Source organism: Saccostrea cucullata, unplaced genomic scaffold, assembly GCF_032062105.1.
Source record: "Saccostrea cucullata isolate Sc308-1 unplaced genomic scaffold, CSIRO_AGI_Scuc_v1 ctg507, whole genome shotgun sequence".
Lineage (NCBI taxonomy): Eukaryota > Metazoa > Mollusca > Bivalvia > Ostreida > Ostreidae > Saccostrea > Saccostrea cuccullata.
Window position 1 is genome coordinate 324,834 of NW_026930525.1, and position 21,447 is coordinate 346,280.

The following is a 21,447-nucleotide window of genomic DNA, read 5'->3' on the forward strand; positions in this document are numbered from 1 at the left end:
GACACTTTACGTAAGTTTGTGAGAATGAGTCCGCCATTCATTTTGTTTACCTTGCAATTGCTGCGGACTTACAGGTTTCCATAGTTTTTTCAACATAAATCGATGTTGTTTTTTATCTATGGTTTTTCCTGGGCGGCGAGGGAAGCATAATTTTGTTCATACATGCATTATATTATGTTTTTAATCAGTGAAGTGAGGACATATAAAAGCATTGTGTTAAAATGCATTTTGTACTGTGATGTGTGATGTGTGATTAATTGTTTTTTGACATATTGTAGAAGGAAGGTAGAGAATCGGTACCATTGAAGACTTGTGTTTTGTAAAATGTATACGTCTAATAAATACTGGCAAGCAAGTGCTTCCATTCCTATATAGACAAGTGTTCTTGTTTTGATTGTAAATTTATGTTCGTTTGAGTGAAACGAATTAGAACATAAAGTAGCCTAGTTTGAATGGATTCCAAACTGAAGAATTGCAAATAGAAGATGTTATGAATAAAAGTTGGTTCACAGTATGTCAATGTTATATTTTTTTACAGCTGTTTTCATAATATGTGTAGTACCAAATTTCTGAAATCTTAACTGTTCCCTCTTTGGTGGCCAAGGCAGAAAAACCTGATGCATTTCATGTTGGTTCCTCATTGGGTCTGTCAGGATACAAATGTATATCCATTAAAATAACTGATTTCATGCTTTCTACCATTGATAGATCTTTCGATAAACAAATAAAGAGTTTAAGATGATATGGAAAATTTACTCATAATTTTCACCATATTAATACAGACATACACAGAGTACATGATTATACAATCACAAAAATGGAATGTCAGCAGTTTGAATTATGCTCTGAAAAATATACATGTATTAAAAAAAAAAAAAAAAAAAAACTTGGCACACATGTAAAATATTATAACCAAGTAAGTGGTTCCAAGTAAGCTGCATTTAAATCCAAAATTAACAATAAGTTTTCAAAATATTATACCGCTATCTTCTGTTTTATATATATTAAATTTAATTTTAATAAATCTAAGTACCTAAAGTGATGGAAAACACTATTTTAAAAAGTAATATTCCGACCATTCATTTCAAAGTCTATACTGCAAAAGAATTATAGGTTATTAAAAAAGTTCCTCACGTTACTGGTAAATTTCAAACAAAAAATTATTTTTACATTGGTTTTTTCCTGCATGAAAAAAAAACTTTTAAAATTAAATATCACCACGTACACATCAAATCCCACAAAGGATCAACTTGCGATGAAAAAAAACCCTTAAAACATTTGTTCATGTGTGCTTCAAATGCTGCCAATGAATGAATTCTATGAGTGAATATCAAAATGTTTTAAAAATCCACAATAGAAAAAAGTTAATACTGTACAAAATCATTGACTATTTCTTTTTGTTTTGGAAGGAACATCAACATGATGAACAAAAAAGTATTCCAAATATATTTTCAGAGTATTTTTACAAATCTCTGATATAGCTTAACAACATATTAAAGTAAAACCTAATGTGTATTAAAATGCATACACTGAGACAATGGACTTACAAATACTGTCACATGAACAACAAATGGTTATGCAGCACTATGGATTGAATATAGTTCCAGCCCTTAGCCCTCTACCAAGTACAGCCTGTTGTCAGGGTAAGGCACACCTGTCCCCGGAGTAAGGCACTGTGTTGTTACACCTGCTGGAGTTCTGTGTTACCCTCTTTGGTGACCAGTTTGACTAGACTGCCATTCTCAGGACGGGAGGAGCTGTCAGAGGTCCATTTAATAAACAACCTAGTAAAGAACAAGACACAATAATTTTCAAATTTTATACATGTTTAAAGAATTTTTAAAAAATGAATTTGATAAGGGCAATAACTGTGTAAAATCAGGCTATTTTTGTTATATCACAGTCTTAATGTCTAAGACTCAAATGAGCCACTATCATATGTACTTGTAGATTATTTTGCTAATCACTTACTCTGCTACAAATGCTAATGGAGTCCAAGTAGAAAAGTCAGCCTCAGACATGAACTTCCTATTCATGGGGGTATCGAGTGTGACCCTGAAATAAAGCAAGGTCCTTAAATATGTAGTAGATGTAGTAAAATCTGAAATACAGGTACTGAACTCCATTTTTCATCATGTGAATTTACAAAACACTTAAAATTATAAGGTTTTCACAAAAAATCTTAAATATATCAGAATTAAAAATCTGCCAAACTGTGAGAGGATTTGGTTGCTTTAACAGTATAATCATTTCTCTTACGGCAATATGGCAAGTGCTGCGGAATCAGCGGGTAGGCCACTGCCTTTGGAGGCCAGACTTTTCACTAACTGGTGGACTGCAGCTTTAGCCATCCCATATCCCATCATGCCTGCAAATCAAAAGAATTTTGAATGGAAAATTTTGTACTTCTTCCACCTATTTTTTTAAAAGTAATAAACCTCAAAACATGAATGTTCTATGGAGCATATTGAAAGCACTTTGTGTAAATGCCAAAACCAGTATATATTGCTCACAGTTATCTAGTAATACTAAATACAAGAACAAGTGATAGAGCTTTGAGAAAGAACTATATGCGGTATTAACCAACATTTGCCCCCCAAAATCAAACTTTGATGGAGTAATATTTAACTAAGTCCTTAGACAGGGGAGTATATGCTGACTTCAAAGCACAGAATAATTTCATAAGTAATGACGTCATATGTAAAATCACAAATATCGTAATTTCAGTTTTTTATGAATTTTGCAGAAAAATGTACATATTTCGTCGATATTTTGAATAAAAGTGAGCGCATGTGTGTTCAGGATAAATATTTTGATATAATGTGTAGAATGATAATATCAATGAAATATGTCAATATTGTTCCTGACACTATAAATTTTAAAGCTTAAATTGTTGAAATTTTGTCCATTTTGTCCTCTTTCTGGAAAAGGATATAAAATCGGACTAGTTTGTGACGTCATAAAAACAGAAATTGTGAATACACTGCTCTGGAACTATAATATTTTCTGTTAACTTATATTTCTCGTACAATTTATTGAATTCAGCACATTTCAGGAAGTTTTCATAATTTGACTTTTATGGGGGCAAACATATGCAATATACCGCATATAGTTCTTTTTATATTTTATCTCTGCATTTAGGAAAATATTCTTCTATAGAGGACAAAGTAAGTGACCTGAGGTGCCTTTGACACAGGGAGCTGCCCCTGGAAGTGTGATCAGCCCTCCTTCTTTGAGGTGTTTAGCTGCCAATGCTGCAGCAATTGAACTGGTCCACACACTCTGTTTCCACATCATGTCAGCATTCTTAATAAAATCTGAAACGCATTGAATGAAAGATATTCTAGACATAATATTTTTCTTTGAATACACTTCAGTTTGTAAGTTATGCAAGAAAACCCATTGACAATTTTATCTTTCAATAACATTTATTTTAAATGATTCAAAAAGCCCCAGCTGGCTAGCCATCATTCATTCATTTGTGAACGTGTTATGGTGTACATCACCACCTGTTCCATTTCCATGGAGATATGGATATTTTTGGGCCTCTATCATAGGAGAGTTACTATCTTGAAACTTGTGTATTCATCTTCCCTTAGAAGAGGGCATGGCCCTTTATTTGAATAAATTTGAATTTCCTTCATCCAGTGATGCTTTGTGTCAAGGTTATTTGAAAATGGTCCAGAGCTTCAGAGGAAGAAGTTGAAAATGTGAAAAATATCACGGACAGATGAACAGATGAATTATCAGAAAAGCTCACGAGCTAAAAAGTACTGTCATCAATAGTTGCTATGTTTAGTAAAACTAAATTCTTGTTTCTGATTTCATATTTACCTTTGGAGGCTGCATTTCCTCCTGCCCACCCCCCAGCCACACACAGAACTGCGTCTAGTTTCTCGCCTCCAATTATGCTTTCTACCCCTTTAAGGACTTCCTCCTCCTGGCTTAACCATGATTCACTTGGTTTTACAACAACATTGGCATCAGCTTGTTCATTTGGCATCAAATCAATGGAACCAACCCACTGAAAAAAACAAATCAAAATTAGGCTAATCAACAAACATAAAAATTTGATTTTGTGATGCATTTACCCTGCTTTTATTGGGTTCTAGTTTGAAGGATTTTTGATAAACTTGTACATTTAAGACCTATTGAAAGAAGGTGAGAAACAAGTGTCCCATGAGCCACAATTACTTGAGTCAATGTGGCATGCTGTTTTTCATCAGCAAATTTTATCTATTAGAGCAAGCACAGGAAGAGCTGCAAAGTCTTAAGATTGTACAAATGGAGGAAACTTTGGGTAAAAACCTATATACCCAGGTACGGTAAGGCTTCCTAGAGAATATTGCAGTGTACTCTGTGCATTCACTTCTCTTAACTATAAATGCATGACATCACAATTGAAAATGATGTCAAGTCACTGCAAACTTGAGCTGTAATGATTGGGAGAGTGTCATAAACTTTACACCTTATTTCAACCTGCATATAAAGTGTCAGAAAGCTGGTGTAAAATGCATCTTAATCACTTAATCATGCAAGAACTGTCACTGCTGCTGAGGATGAAATAAAAGGCTAGGTTGTTGTTAGTAATTAAAAATCATGTCTTTGTAAGCAAGTTAGGGTAAGTTGAAGATGTTGAATCATGAATGCAAATTATTTTATTTTGTCTGCAGTCACCCATATGTAGAAAATATATGTGACCATTATGGAGTAGCTAGCTCCATTGGTAAGATGTACATTCGGAGGAAATTCGAGTTGAAATCTGCACATTGTTCAAAGAAATTTTTGTGCGAGTCCACGTGAAAAAATTCCCAAACTCCCAATAATCCTTAATGGTAATTAGCAACAAGGTGGCGTAAGCATTATAGTGTAGTGTGGAAAGGAGGAATGAGTAAAAATACATTGAAAATTCATAAATACACATAAATTGAAAACATACGGCTGGACCGGGAATCAAACCCGGGACCCCTGTATTTCTAGTGAGGTGCTCTAACCACTGAGCTATCCAGGGTGATGTCCTCAGTCCAGCAAAATTCCTGCATTCCCCCTCCTTGAATAGTCTTCGACCTTGAAGACACAATTCAAGTTCACCTTGTCAGGACTTAACAGTAATTATACATTATATATTGCCTGAACAAGGTACCAAGGCCACGGCACCATCTGTAGTTTGGAAAGGAGGAATGAGTAAACATACATTGAAAATTCATATATAATACTGTATATTGAAAACATATGGCTGGACAGGGAATCAAACCCGGGAACCCTGTATTTCTAGTCAGGTGCTCTAACCACTGAGCTATCCAGGCCAATGTCCTCAGTCCAGCCAAAATTCATACAATAGCAAAAACTTGCTTGAAAAAAAAATGTGATAAATTATTGAATGCAATTTTCATGGTTCAACTGCATACAAGACTTTCGTTTTTATCCTCAGTAAACATGATCTTGTATGTGACATCATTAATTTTGTCACTTCAACAACTCAGACTTGTCAAAAAAAAGAAATTAGGAATATTGATTCTGATTCAAGAAGAGTCTGCAACTATTTCAATATTGTTTAAAAAAGATGGATATTCATGTATGATACACAGTAAATGCATACTAAAGGAGTTTAATGAAAAATATAATAAGCGGAATTCATAAAACTTCTACGTATATTTTTAAGTTTAAAAATTCACTTAAGCTATGTAAATTTACTTAATTTCCTAAAGTTTTACTTAAATTTAGCAGAAATATTTAAGTGTAATTCATAAACATACTTAGTGCTTAAGTATTGACTTAAAGTTAAGTATCCCCAGGAGGTGTTTTAAGTAGATAAGAAATTCTTAAGTTTTCTTTATCTGTGTAAAAACAATAGTGAACAGAAGACATTTCAATTTTTTTAAATTATGAATTCATGATAAAACATCTAAATAAAAGCTCATTTTGACTTTGATATATTTATAAACTGTTAAGATGTAAATCTGCAATGTTGATGACAAGCTTGTACATTTCAGCTATGATGTAATACACATAGAACTAAATACCTCCATCACAAAAGAGTGCACTTTTGTTCGGGAATTTCCATGCGTTACTATGGTGACTTCACTTAAGTGCTATAATTTTCTCAGAATTAAACTTTGCTAAAAATTACCCTTAGAATTTTTATGAATATGACTTTAGATTTTTTTCTTAACAAAGAATTTATTTATACTTAAGTGTGTATCTAAGCACTAATCTTTAGTATCTTTATGAATTCCGCCCCAGAATGTAAAACGACAAGGTGTGTAGAGATGTACAAAAATGAACTGCGCTCACCCTCACGGTTTCAATGTTGGACATATTACATGTATCTTGAAGGTGTATCATTCCATCCCCTAACATGAATGTGAGTACTTACATTGTATCAGTGCTTTGCCATTTTAGTAGCTGCAGAACTGTAGCTCTTCGAAAAAAATATTGACAGACCGGACAGCTACAGTGCCACCCATTGAAAAAACTGTATATTTATTGCGCACAAAAAGTTGCGCTTGGTTCTGGATTAATTCTATCAAATTCTTATCTCTACTGCAAAATAGCTAGATTTCAAACAATTCCTTACTCCTCTATAAGTACTCTCGTTGTTGACATCTTCACGAAGCGCACTGGACCGAATTATCTTGCAAATCAAAATGGCAGTATAAATACACCAAATTTTCGATGATCTCAATTTCAGGGTCAGGAGGGCTTTTAAAAAGAATTATAAGGAATGTTTTGTTGTGGAAACAGTGAAAGAATATATTAGGAACACACGGTTAGTAATATTCTGAGATTAAGTTTTAAAAACAAGGTGAAATAAATTGAGAAACAGAGCACCTTTTGGTGCGCAATTATTATACAATTTGTTCAATGGGTGGCACTGTAGCTCTCCGGTCTGTCAATTTATTTTTTTTTCAGAGCTACAGTTCTGCAGCTACCATTTTAGCAGCTGATCATGGGCTTCCTGAATTATGATTAAAACTTTTTAATTTATTTGCCTCTTTTTCAATCTCAATTTTTAAAAGGACTAATTGAGCATATGGAATACAGGAATAGTAATCATGCAAAATCAACCATTAACCACAGGCACTTGAATTTTTATCAATAAGTCGCTAAATTTAGCGACTTATTGATAAAAATTCATGTGCATGTGCATTAACCAACAATTCTGAACTGTAAACATTGTATAAAATAGCAAACAACTGAGCAATTCCGTAAGCAAAAGAACGTACATAGTTTTGAGCCTTGAATGTGCTAACGCAAGTTGAGCCTAAAGCACCTTTACCACCGTAAATTAAAATTCTACCGGCACAAGACATGATGTTTCTCAAGCGTGACTTATCTGGCAGGTCGATTTCAATGAAATCAATGTTGAATCAAGACTCGGTAACTGGAAATTCCAGAAGCCCCCCGTTTTTTGGAGAATACCCATACAGAAGGGTAGAAGCCCCAATAAAGTGGTAGAAGCCCCATAAAATTGAATAATTTGGGGTACATAAAACCCTAAGGTGATGTTTAAATGAATGTTATTGATATCCGTAAATTTTTATAGCCAATTTTACCCTCGAGTCGACCGATATCAGGCGCCATTTCTTCTTTTCTTCATATACCGTACACCACGCCCGATCTAAAATCGCGATCGCTGAAGTCATTAGCGTAATCTTGATCAAAAGTGAATAATATAATATATGATTTTATTTTCAAAAAATATATATATAAATATGAAAGGAAAGTTAAGAATATAAATGAAGCATTACATATTTACATATGATATTTCCTAAATGAAATAAAATATTTATTATGAACATATTTCATGGCCTACTTGAATACTTTTATCCACCCTGGTTTGTACCTAAAAAAAAAAAAGAATTTTATATCGAAAATAGTTATGGAAAATATGAAAATATTTGTATAGCTGATGTGTACTGTTACATAAAAACATTGAGATATAACCTGTTGATAGACATTACAGTGAAAATACTAATTGATTGGGTTTTTGAAATGAATTTAACTAGGCAATTAATCAATTAATTTACATTCCAATCATTTATAATATATAATTAAGTTTAATGAATCAAGCAGAGACATATGTCTCTGAATCAAGTTGTTAATTCATTTAATTTCTAAGGTATTTATTTTGGATTGTTTTCCTTCTATGTTTATTTAAATTTGAAATTCAGTATCCATGCATTCATTATTATTTTCCAGTTACTTAGATTTGCTGTAATTTTTTTTTTCTTTTTGGTTCTGTTTTATTTGGAGGCGGTCTTTTTTTAATTAACTTTTCTGTGTGCATGTAGTAGAAAAAATTATACTCATTGATATTAAAAAGTATATGTATCCATTATAATAAAATTAAATCCAGGTTTATGAAATAAAAAAAACTTTCATAAAAATGTGCATAACTGCATATGCAAACACTTGTAAAGTGGGTATTATGAGAATATGGTGAGAATATTATTTACACATCAGCTAGCTGTGTTGTTTTGTACTGGGATAGAGAGGCACCCCTGTGTGTGTACATGCACTATATACACAGCTGTTGACACTTGGTCAAGTTAACAATAAACTCCTTTTGTTCAAACACCTGTTCTCAGCTAGTCTGACCAATTAACCCCCCTCTGGCAGGGCATGTGTATATACACTGATCATTAACTATGCTCAATTGTTCTTGACTTTCATTATCAAATTGTAAAATAAATGGTTTTGTAATATAATTTTTTTTTAAATACTGGTGATATGAACTGGTAATATGCTTTAAATTCAGATTTCATTTTAGGGACGTTAGCACACACATAAGGAAAATATGAATTTTGATACTAATAATAATGATAAATTAATAAAGACCCATTGGGTGAAAAGTCCAGTTTCCGCAAAACTGAAACTATACGGAAACTTTGCTGAAACTTGGCGTTGAAGTTTCCTGTTTGGTTTCCGCGATGCGGAAACTATATAATAGTTTCAGCAAGTTTCTGTAGGGTTTCCGTATACTGAAACTATTAGGTTTGTTTCCAAATAGTTTCCGCAAAACGAAAACCAATGTAAAATTTAATGAAATGTCAATCTAACGATACTTTCTAGTTTGAGTATAGGTTTCAGTTTCCGGAAACTATTGATTTCGATTCCATATGGTTTCCGCATGCTGAAACCGAACTGAAACTTTTTCTATTATTTTTTTTTTCAAAAGGGTAGAAAAATCAACTCACATATGATCTGTTTATTATTGATTTAGATTCCATATGGTTTCCGCATGCTGAAACCGAACTGAAACTTTTTCTATTATTTTTTTTCAAAAGGGTAGAAAAAATCAACTCAAATCATCTTTTTATTTACTTATACAATTTTAAAAAATGGTTTTATTTTTAAATATCTAATAGTTCATATTCAGATTTTGAGATGTGCCTGGTCTGTGTAAACTTATACACATACCGATATTGATATCAATGATAAGCACTTTATACAAGATCCTTGCTTGATATTAAATATATTGTTTATTTCATACAGTGCTGGAATTTAAAAAAAAATATTTTAAAAACAAAATCGATTCCTCATGAAGCCATGAAAGTAAAATTCATGAGAACTTGCAGATTTTGGGATATGAAAGTAACTTGATAATTTTCAAAATGCCTCACATTATTCAAGTTGACGTATTTTATTAAGTTTCATACCATACATTATGATTTTAAAGCATATGTCCCCTGATCTCTTTCCCCTGAACGACTGACTTGACTAAACTATTGCCAGATGTCACTAAGCTATCTATTTCCTCTCCTCCTCCACCTCCTCCTCGCTCTGCATCTCCCCTCTCTCCTCCTAAGTCCTTCAGCAGCTCCCTTAATTACTCTCCCAACAGGTCCTACAACAGCTTCCTCTGTAGAAACCCCTACATCTCCTCAGTCACCTGTTCCATCTATTACTTATTCAGAACGAATTGCGGTAATTGGTCAAAATCATGTGTTAGAATTAGGGAATAGTGTAGCAAATGGTTCTGTGAATTTTCAGTTGCCAAATTATTATTCAATTCAATTTTTTAGTGACAAAGATACTACAACAAAAAGCTTTATTTATAGTCAATCTTTTGGAAGAGCAGTTGAATTTTGTCCAACAAAAGTGTTTCTACAAGTGGGAGAAAAAGATATAAATTCATCTTCTGTGTCAGAAATACTGTTAGGAATCCAAATCATTATTGAAAAACTGTTAAGAAACGATTCGGTTCAAAAAATATTTATTGGAAGTCTGTTTAGGCAAATGATTTGTGGAACCATTGATCCAGGAAATTACAATTCAACAGTTTTTGACATAAATAACGCAAACACACTACAAAGGAAATATGGAAATTCTCAGAATGTGATATTTTGGAGATGTAGGGGTTTAATGAATTCGAATTAAAACATTTGGCATGTCAATGGGATTAGTTTGAACAGAGAGGCAATGGAAATTTGTAGTCGACAGATTCAACTGGCAATGAAATGTAAAATTACATAAAATACCTATGCTTGGAGATGATAAAAGATTTTCAGTTCACTTTTCTATCTTTATTTTTTTTTTTCATATTTGTTTTAATTTAAAGACAATTAAAAATGTAAACATCTGATGTAAAATATTTAAAACATCTGACTTTTTTCTAAGAAAAGAACATAAAAAGGTTACTTTGAAATAAAATATCTATATACCGTTATTTGAACTATATATTTGAAAATTGATGTATTTTTTAAATCTACTGTTTCTTTCCAGGTTTCAGTATTTTCATATTTTGGCATTGATTTATTTTTTGTTCTCTTTTAACATTTAAGTAATCATTATTTTTATTTTTAATTATTATTGTTGCTTTGAACCTTTGAATTTCATATTTTTATATCTCTAAATTCATAATTTGTCTAAAATCTCAAAAATAAATTCAGTATTTTCATATTTTGAAATTTGTTTTTTTTTGTTCTCTTTGAAACATAAAAGTAATTATTAATTAATTAATTATCATTACTATTTTTTATTATTATTGTTGCTTTGAAGCTTTTGGGTATGTTTATATCTCTAAATTCAGATTTTCTCTAAAATCTCAAAAATAAAAGAAATCTTAAATTATGGCTCTACAAAAATGAGGCCTCCACCTGGTTAGAGCTGGTAACATTGGGATAATATGAATAATTTATACACAAATTCATATTATCTTCATGGCTAACGTCCTAAAATTTTTTAAAAGATATGTATTACATAATATTTTATATATATATCTTGCATAACAAACATATTAAAATTAAAATGAATTATTTTAACTTTATCCAGCAGCTCGCTTCGAAATTAGATCGGGCGTGGTGTACGGTAAACCCGTAATGGCGCCCGATTTCTGTCGACTCGGAGGTAAAATTGGCTATAAAAATTTACAGATATCAATAACATTCATTTAAACATCACCTTAGGGTTTTATGTACCCCAAATTATTCAATTTTATGGGGCTTCTACCACTTTATTGGGGCTTCTACCCTTCTGTATGGGTATTCTCCAAAAAACGGGGGGCTTCTGGAATTTCCAGTCACCCATCAAGACTTGAAAACTTATTTTTTTCTTCAGAATTTCGATCCCGATGAATGATTTTAAGAATCAACTGATTGTAACATTATTTGATGCAGTGAGAGACTTAACATCGTATTATTCTTTATGTAGCATTCACATTCCTTATTTTCTTACTAAATCATATTCGATATGCGTATAATATTTCTCTGGGTGAAACTCTTTGAAAATTAAATATTATCGGGTTCGTAATTTCTTTAATTTTATAAAAGTTTGAAACGCTTGAAGAACGTAGATTTTCTTATTAAAAATGTTATTTTATAACAGAAAAATAAATTGAACTTACTTTAGGTTTGAGAAATGAATAAATATATTTACTAGAATATTCTTTAAAAAATCTAACACATATAATTTTTAACATGAATATGTCTCGTGCTTCAACGAGAAACTACGTGACGTCATCATAAAACCCACTTGCCAAGAATGTAACCTTGGAATTATCTGAATTAAGCTTCTGTTTAATTAATTACAATCTTTTTTAATTGTATCTGAGAGTAGAATCGTCAAATAACAAAACTGCATTGGTCTAAGAGGCCTTTTCCCCGTCTCAGTATAGAATGTCTCGTCATGAGGGTAAGTCATAATTTCTCAAATATCCAAAATGGCAACTGCAAACCGAACTTCTGTTTCCTTGTAAGCTGTTACTTTTAAAGAAAAATGATTGAAAGAAAAAAGCTATGAGTTATGACAGTGGAAGGTTTATTGATCGTTGAGAGTAGAAAGAACACTTGTTATTTGTATGCCAGTTTCTGCAAATGTAGTCTGAAAACGGAAGCTGTAAAACGAAACTAGTACATGATATCCCATTGCGTAGTTGTTTTCATCAGACAAGCATGTATTTTAAGAACTTCTGAAATAAAGCTGGAGGATTACTGGACATTCATCAGTTTTCTCTTGTTTCATTTTGTAACTTCGAAAGCACATATTAAAAATCTTCTGGTCATTATTACTCTACAGATCTGTGCATCACTCAGAAGTCATCAATAAGAGCATAAACACCCTGCATGAACAGTTTAAACACATTCTGTCCAACTGTATAAAAATATGCCTTTGATTGATGTAAGAAAAAATAAAGGCATCCCAGCCATAAGTATCTGTATGTTAATTCTGATCTGATAATTGCATGTTTATATTCTATAAAACCTTTAAGTGACACCGGACATATTTAAGGAATAACTGTCTTATTTTTCGATTTCTTGATGTGATCAATTGATCGGCTTGCGTGATAATTTTTATGCATAAATGTCTTCGGCGTTTATGCAAATTATAATGCAAGCCAATCGATTGATCATTGTCATGAAATCGAAAAATCTGACAGTTATTCCTTATATTTACATGGTATTGATTCTGCCAATCTACGTCTCTATTTGTCCCGCCCTGCATGTGATTTTTTTTTTAACCGCGCCTATCGATGAACCGGTACATTGATGGAGAAATAAAGTACATTAACTATTTGTAATTTTATCTCGAACAAACACATTGGAAATGTGAATATATCTCTAGGTATAGACTGCTTATTTGGATGCTTGCCCGTAGGTCTTTGCACAATAAAGCAAACTGAGCTTGCAAGGTCTGAATTGGCACAAGGGCTAAGGGTGGGCATTTTTTTTTTTTTGGTATATTCAGTTGATAACAATTTTATCACTTATTTTAGTAGTACCTAATAACCTGTAGATTTTTTTCCAATCCATTTGTCAGAATGGAATGTCTATAAATTAATGTTAGGTCATACTCATCCTTTTAACATAAGTAGCTACCAGTTAAGCAGACATTTGTAATGTCAACAATTGTATGATATCATTTGGAATGGACACACATGGAAAAAAAATATTGTGACACCACAAACACAAATTAAAGTAGTCCTAACATTTCTTGATCCACTGTAATGATGCGATGTCCAAAAGCTAATTTTTTTGAATTGCAGTTCTAGAAACAGACTTTGATTTAAACATTATAATCATGCTAATATAAATTGTATTCTGGTATTTCATTAAACTTTAACCATTAAGGAATATATTCTGTACTGATAGTTCTGTAACCATAGTGCATTTTGAACGTATTTCTGTATGATGTAACTTATTATTTCTTTCTTTTTAGGGGTCAGCTGTGATTCTTGCCTGAAGGGAAACTTTCGAGGTCGTCGCTATAAGTGTTTGATATGTTACGACTATGATTTGTGCTCGACCTGCTATGAAGCTGGGGCTACAACCACCAGGCACACAGCTGACCACCCCATGCAATGTATTCTCACCAGGAATGACTTTGGTAATCATCACTTATCACCTCTGCTAAATCTTTTTGTTTTGTTTGTTTGTTTTAATCATATTTTATTGACAATATGTCAAAGGGATTGGACACAAGTTCCAGAAAACTTAGTTAGTCAAAAGTCAATTGGGATTGGCCGATAATAAATAAATGTCTTTAAGAAATTGTTTGTTTACCCTCTCCTGAATAACTGGTTAACACTTGCTCAAAAACATTTTTTTTACCTCTTGGAATGGATAATACTTTTAAAAAAATATATATTTTCATTATTTTTAAAATTCAGCATTGATATTGAAATTTTCTAGGAAAATTTTCCACCCACCTCAATTTTTTTTCCTGAGTTGGGTGGGAGAGGACAAACAAACATGATTTTAAACATGGTCTGTAAAATAAATACTTGGAGCCAAATATTTCAGTAAATGTATTTCAAAAAATAGAATGCACAATCACAATCGCAGAATCACAATATCAAATTGAAATAAAAAGGTATCATACTATCAGTTGTACCTAAAATTTGTTCAGTTAAGATTTATTCTAGGAAAAAGAGGATTGGTGGCTACATAATTGTGTAATGCAAGTTGTGGATGAATTTCAAACTATCAACATGCAGATACATATCAGCTTGTATGCTTTCATTGAAAATGTATGAGCTTCAAATTCTTGCAAGAGCTATGCTAAGATATTGATTTATTAATCATTTCAGGCATCACCATATGTAGAATGAAAGAAAAGAAAAATCAGTTTTTAAAAAAAATATCTTAGATTAAAGATCTTCAATCACAAAAAATTAAAAAAAAAATGCTAATTTCTTTAAAAAAAATCATGACATTTTTATTCCACATGCAAAACCAAAATTGAAAATACTTTCTAAACTCTATGAATGTAAACATTATGTAGAGCAACAACTCAGTGCTTTATGTTTGGTTATTGCTACATGTCATGTAATTGTATTTGATTCATGAAATTTGTTTCATCCAACTATACAGTCTTTTCAACAGAAAAAATAATTATCATGATTACATGTACACTGATTTATTTTGAACATATTTAAATTAAATTTATGAAATTTTTATTAAAATATTTAGGAAAACAAATATTTAATGGATCACACTGAAAATACTTCATAGAAAAAAATGCATTCAGCCAGTATTGAAAATTTATTTAGTTATTTTAGTGTAGAAGAATTACATGGCCAAAGTTTACAAGAATTTGCTGTGACAGTTCTATAAATTATATACCGGTAAATAGTAGATTCACTTAAAAAGCTCTTAATAAAAAGACTTTTTTCCATGGTTCATTCACATTGCATTGCACATTTATGCTAAACATAATACAAGTATTGCAAAAGTATACTGCAACATCACAATTAAAAGTGGGTTTTTAAAAACAGATTTTAATATCTTGTAAGTATTGGTTGGTAAAACAATGTAACAACAAGTACATGTATTCAGAATGTAAATATAGGTTTAACTTATTTTGTGTGTACACTTTGTGTGATTTGCCAGCCTTTCCTGCAGAGATGTGCTTTGTCTAACTGATTTTCTAAAATATTTTTATAATGTTGAATCTATCAGTATGTTTCAAGTAACAGATATTGTTAATATTTTCTGTTACAGACTTGTATTATGGAGGAGAAGCTTTAACAGCAGAACAACCTCAGTCTTTCACTTGTCCCTACTGTGGGAAGATGGGATATACAGATGCCACATTACATGACCATGTCACTTCAGAGCATGGAGAGGCATCTACGGAAGTGGTCAGTATCAAAACAGAACTGTATACCATATACTGTAGATTGGAAAATAATATCTGTGATTTGAATTTCACTATGTTTGCAAATCATAATTTTCCCGCGAAATTAATCTGATCGTGAATGCTATCTCTAGTTTATAAGAAAGCTTAAAGGCTTACACAAAATTTAAACTACATGTAAATTTCTTGGAGCCTAAAATTAAAACCATCATGATTGGTTCTTTTTGAGAAATCGGAAAATTTTAACACCGTGGAATTAAAACGACTCGCAGTATTATTATTTACATTTAATTAAGCTTCAAATGTATGGATTTTGTATATTAATGTTTTTCTGTTTGAAAAATGCAAATTACCATGAAGATATGTATTTTCATCAATAAAAATGTTAATAAAATGTTGTCAAAGATTTTTTTAAGCTTTACATTTATTGGAATAGTTTTTGCAGTGTTGCCATTCAACCTTTCATTTTTTACAGGTATGTCCCATTTGTGCGTCACATCCAGGAGGAGATCCGAACTGTGTGACTGATGATTTCGCAGAACATCTCTCAATACAACACAGAACACCAAGAGAATTTATATCCTTTTCAGACGAGTTTACTCTTAGGATTTCATATTTTGTACAGATTTTTAGTTTAAAATACGTCTCACGTTTTACTATCATGAAAATACGGGAATTGGAAATATGTTCATTCGGAATTTAGCAGTTGGTTTTCGTTATGATCTTTCTTAGATTCACACATTTTAATCGCTAAACAAGAGAAAGATTTCAAACATATAAATGACGTCGGGTTGCCAAAACGCTGTGGTATTTTAGAATGACAAAGACCATGTTGTTAAACCATGTTTTTGTAATCAGAAAAGCAGTTGTTATCTTTTAATATATGTTAAATCAATGGAAAGTAAAATCTTACTGACATATGCAAAATCTCACAGACAAATCTAATCAAAAATACTGAGAAACAACCTTATTGGTAAACAGGTCTGCCTTTTGTACACATCATTAGTTTTAAGAAATCTGTTTTTTAGAGATCATTGTAAGATTTTTACCTTGTTATATAATGATTACAATATACATGTATCTGTATCTTTGCTATTTTTCCTTAACGTAACTTACGATGAACCAGCAGGAATAAGACATGTCCGTAGAATACCCCACCCTGGGCGAGGTGTTAGTGGTACGAGAACACGGAGAGCTAACATGCATTTTTCCTCGGGAGGCTCGGCCCTGTCGGGCTTGTCTCCGGGCACACGTGATACCATGGATCCCATCGCTGAGCTTCTGTCTCAGTTGTCTAGTGTTCGAAGTCGGGCTGCTGCAGCTCAGAGCGTGTCCTCACAGTTACAACAGCTAGAGATGCAATTACAGTCCACTAGGTACGGATTCAAAGTCTTACCAGAGTAGTTAATCTAACATTGGTTATTGGGGATTTTACTTCTTTCGATTTGATGAATTCTGTCCATGTAAGTCTTGTCAGATATGCAAAAGGTTGTCAACCAGAAGGAAAGATACTTCTGAAGAGCTAAATGTTCTCCCAAAGGGGAATTAACTGTGTTGTTAAAGCAGTAAAATTGATGTTAGAGTTAACTTATTGAAAAATAAGAGTTTAACGTAAAATAGTATTTATTAATGGGGAAGTGGAGGGAGTGAAATCCTACATTACTTTCAATTCTGACTGTAGTTTGGAGAGCTCACAACACTCTTATCTACCCTACAGACAACAACTAGAGAGACTTCCAAATCGTCGTCAAGTGGAGTCCAGTAAAAGTAATGTTACGAATTCAGCTAATTCAGGGAGTTCCACAGATAACCAGGGAGGACAGACCCAGGCCAGCAGTAGCAATGCCGCAAAGTCAAACTCTCCGTATTTATTGGTCAGGTTAGTAAAAACAAATCAGTAATTTTCATTGTAGGAAATCTTTAAAGAGCCAGTTTAAGTTTAACATGCTTAAGATAATCTTTTATAACTACATTTAGTTGTTTCTTAGTGTTTGTTTTATTAAAGTGTTAAAACATTCGACATTATCTTTAGGTGTATGGAAAATGCTGAGAATTCTTGCAAAAGTGTAGGCCAGGAGGCATATGATAGGAGTATATTTGTACAAGAACTGTTGTTGTCAACACTGACAGAGCAACTTCATGTGTTAGAGGAGGCATCAGTTTGTTTAGAAGAGGAGGGTCCCCGACTGACTCCCTCAAGTAACGAGGCGCAAGACAGTGTATCACCATCAAATCCTACCACACAGAACAAAGCTCCCACTACAAAGCCATTGCCCTCAGAAAAGAATAGTTCTACAACAGCGGCCAAGACGCAGTCAGCTGGCGGAGGTGGTGGTGGTGCTAATGGATCGACAGTATCGGCACCACGTGGGGGATCATCTCAAGGAGCCACTCCTGTACGACAAGGTCACAGTTCTCATGGAGGGGTCTCCATGTATAATTCACACCCCGGGGCTAACCCAGTGTCTGCATTAGCAGGAGCAAGCATGGGGTCAAGTAACCCTGTACCCCTTCCTGGGCGACCCATGTCAGCTGGTCAAAGAGACAATAGAATGAACCCTGCTGCTGTTAAGAAAGCAATGTTTAAGCCAATGCCAACATCTCAAATGTCAGATCGTGAGCCACCTCCACATTGAGGCAGGCCCTGCAGTTTGATCTTTATTCAGAATTACTAAATCCAAAAGACAATGGATATGTGTTAGTATAAATAATATTTATTGCTTGTAAATGATTTTTTGTTTCACTGGTCTATTAATTCATTGAAAGTTTTAGTGTTACTTGTCATTATCGACAAAACTGATACACTAAGTTCTTGTATGAAAATCTTAATCGTGGCACATGGTATTTCATTTGCTACAGTGTTTTTTTTTTCTCTTAATGTGTACGATTTATTATATCATGAGAATTCTTGTTCCCCAATATTGGATTTGCCTATCCGCTGTGATATTATAGTATGTGCTATCCATTTATGCTACATGTAGGAGTCCAGTACTATAAGGCCATTCCAAACGGATGTTATGTTTTTCAAGTAGCAAGAAAGAGAAGTATGTGATTTATAACCCAAACCATCAGTGCATTTGTGCTCTGCAAAACAATTTTTTTTACATGTGTATATTTTGTTTCTTTTGCTTACTTTATAATTTTTTTTTCTCTTAAGGTAAAAGAGACCTAATTGGTATTTGCATTCATCTTAAAAAAATGAAAATGTAAATTTTACTGAAGTTCCACAATTTTCTTCTTTCTTTAAACAGTTGAATAAAGCATAGTCTGTACACGTTTTATTCATTAGGTCATGCTTTAATAATACATCTTCTTTCCTTACAATCTTATAAGGGAAGCTACACAGGTTAAAATGATGGAGACCAGTAAATTTAAAAGGAGGAATTTTAGAATTTTTTTTCTAAAAATTATTTATGATAATCTATATTACATAAACATATGGAAGTGTTTACATAATAGTCTATTTAGCTTTTAAAATAGAAAAGGTTATTTACATTCTTATGTGGAAAAAGCAATTTCTCCTTTTCTGCAATGCAGTAGCTGTAACTTATTTTTTGCCATTTTCATTGTTCACACATTTGCGATACTCTTGATACGATGACAAAATTTTAAAGACACCTTATTTTGGTAAGAAAATTATTTTGTTTTTAGAATCATGACAAAACGTTCATGGTTTCTTATTATTGTAAGTAAAATCTTTACAAAACAAAAAATTATTCACGAGCAGATGGTCAAAAGATTATTACATAAAAAGAAAACATATGAAATAAAAAATATTAAAAGGAAAGAAAGAATTACTGACAATGTTATTCAAATGAATGCCCTTAAAATATTAAATAATCAAATAAAGAACTTGGACTGATAGGTCTCTGGACTGGAAAAAAAATTCTGCTACACAACAAAGAATTACACAATGGCCATTCATAGATTATACAAGTACAAGCAGGCAACAGCATCTCAAAAATGGGAAACAAATTATTTGATTATTTTATTAAACATAGATTTTCAAATTAAAGATAAAAAAATTGGTAAACTGTATGCACACAATATGCATATATTTCAATGTGTGTTTATTGTTGCCAGGTGGATTTATAATCTTGATGGCTTTATCTATACATCATACACAAGGGAGATCATTTATTGTACCTATAACCCATGTTGTTGCTTTATAGTTACCTTGCATTGACACTTGTCAGCAACCAATGTACATTATACATACACGTACAAATAGGCCAAACTCCAATGAAATCAAAAAGTTAAACCATTCAACACTGACAATTACTGATCATTATAATTTCTGGACTTCTAAACTGGTGTTATCATTGTAAAGATAATTTTAGGAAGGTTTTAAATTCTTTTAGGCATACTCCAGAGCACAAATCTTTTGTAATGAAAAGTAGTCATCAGGAATCTGTTCAGTTTTGTAATGTAGACTGATAGCATGTTGTCTTGGGGAATAGTATTATGAAGTTACAATGAGCACAAACCTTGTGTCTGGGTTTAGAGTCAGTTGTGTACGTAAGTGAGTGAGAAGTTCAACTGAAATGGAATAAATTCCTAATGTAAAATTATTATGTGTTTTCTATTTTTCCACCATGTAAAAAAAGGAGTTGCTTTAAAGGCAACAAATATTGGCAATTACATGTAACAGTTCTTACTTTCTGTTAGTCCCCCCTTGTCAACACAGCAATGTTGTAATAGAGAATCATTCAAGTTTGATCAGTGTTGATATACAGCTTGTCAAGAAGGCATGGATGGGCACAGAACCATGCTGATGCTTTTCAAAATCCATAATGAAGGGAGGGGGTAATTACATCTGTATTTGACAAAGTTAAAAAAACATCCTGAAAATATGTGGAACACAGTGTTTAGACACATGGTTCTGAATGTAGGGTATTGACATTGGGTATGCAGGGTCATCAATAGATTGAAGTATCTACCAGTATTTGAACCACTGATGAGATGTCCTATTAGCCTAGTTGTTGCATTTATTTTAGTAAGACTAAAGTCTAGGAGTGTGTTTAAGATCCTGTTAGATATCTATCTCAACCAAACGGACAACTAGCTTAACCGCTAAAGGTTAGATTTCTGATAAAAATGTGTCTGTAAAAATTTATTTTTGGAACAAAAAGTTTATTTCAAGCGAAAAAATATATGTAAATCTACAATTTCAATTCCCTCAGATGTAGAAAATAATGCTTTTTTTGTTAATATTTATTTCCAAGTTGTAACCTGGAGGCCATCTTGGATTTGGTACTTGGCATTGGAAATTTTTGCTAGCTCTCTCTATGTAGTGGCTAGGCAAGCTCTTAATTCTAGAGCATAGCTTTATGTAGCAGCTATGCTGTTGAATGCACACCTTTTTAGGTTTACATCTTCTCCAGAAACATTGGGCCATTTTCAACTAAACTTATCATACTGTATCCTTGGATAAAGCCATGCAATTCACCAGATTTGTTCAAATATGATTAAAATTTTGTATCGTTATTAATAAAGAGTAAATGTCTTTCTCGTGAAGATAAGGTGTTGCGAAAGTGCAATGATCTAAATTTGTCTGCCTTCAAATCTAGCCCCCAGGAATGAGGTGGGGGTCACAATGAGGGATCAAAAGTTATACATAGGGGTTTAAGGCTATATGTATAAAATACTAAGTATTGATATAAGGGCCTTAAGAATCTGCAAACTTAGTCAGTTCATACATCTGGGGCATCAAGTACATCTTCATCGACAGTGCTTTGTGAAAACTGTTGCAAATTGACCAATGTCTGGATTTGAATACTCATTGTGCTAGCTACCTTAGCAAACATGGTTATCAATGTTTGCCATCACTTGTTTTACAATAAACAAGTATAAATAAAACAAAGCAGA

At 32.5% G+C, this 21,447-nt stretch overlaps 2 protein-coding genes across 3 annotated transcripts; one reads left to right on the forward strand and one right to left on the reverse strand.

Moving 5' to 3' along the window:
* Positions 1–732: 732 nt before the first annotated feature.
* On the reverse strand, positions 733–7,376 carry LOC134228903 (dihydropteridine reductase-like). Its single transcript, XM_062710602.1, has 6 exons — positions 7,227–7,376; positions 3,835–4,024; positions 3,177–3,317; positions 2,260–2,368; positions 1,972–2,055; positions 733–1,784 (listed from the first exon to the last, which is right to left on the reverse strand). The coding sequence occupies exons 1-6, from the start codon at positions 7,311–7,313 to the stop codon at positions 1,682–1,684; spliced, it is 714 nt and encodes a 237-aa protein (XP_062566586.1). The 5' UTR covers positions 7,314–7,376; the 3' UTR covers positions 733–1,681.
* Positions 7,377–11,949: 4,573 nt separating this feature from the next.
* LOC134228905 (E3 ubiquitin-protein ligase KCMF1-like) lies at positions 11,950–20,150 on the forward strand. 2 transcript variants are annotated; one of them, XM_062710603.1, is made up of 7 exons: positions 11,950–12,135; positions 13,660–13,827; positions 15,444–15,583; positions 16,055–16,156; positions 16,696–16,955; positions 17,261–17,458; positions 17,612–20,150. In XM_062710603.1, the coding sequence occupies exons 1-7, from the start codon at positions 12,120–12,122 to the stop codon at positions 18,213–18,215; spliced, it is 1,488 nt and encodes a 495-aa protein (XP_062566587.1). In that variant the 5' UTR covers positions 11,950–12,119; the 3' UTR covers positions 18,216–20,150. The 2 variants fall into 2 exon arrangements, with proteins under 2 accessions (XP_062566587.1, XP_062566589.1); XM_062710605.1 differs by having other exon boundaries at positions 17,297–17,458.
* The last annotated feature ends 1,297 nt before the right edge of the window (positions 20,151–21,447 follow it).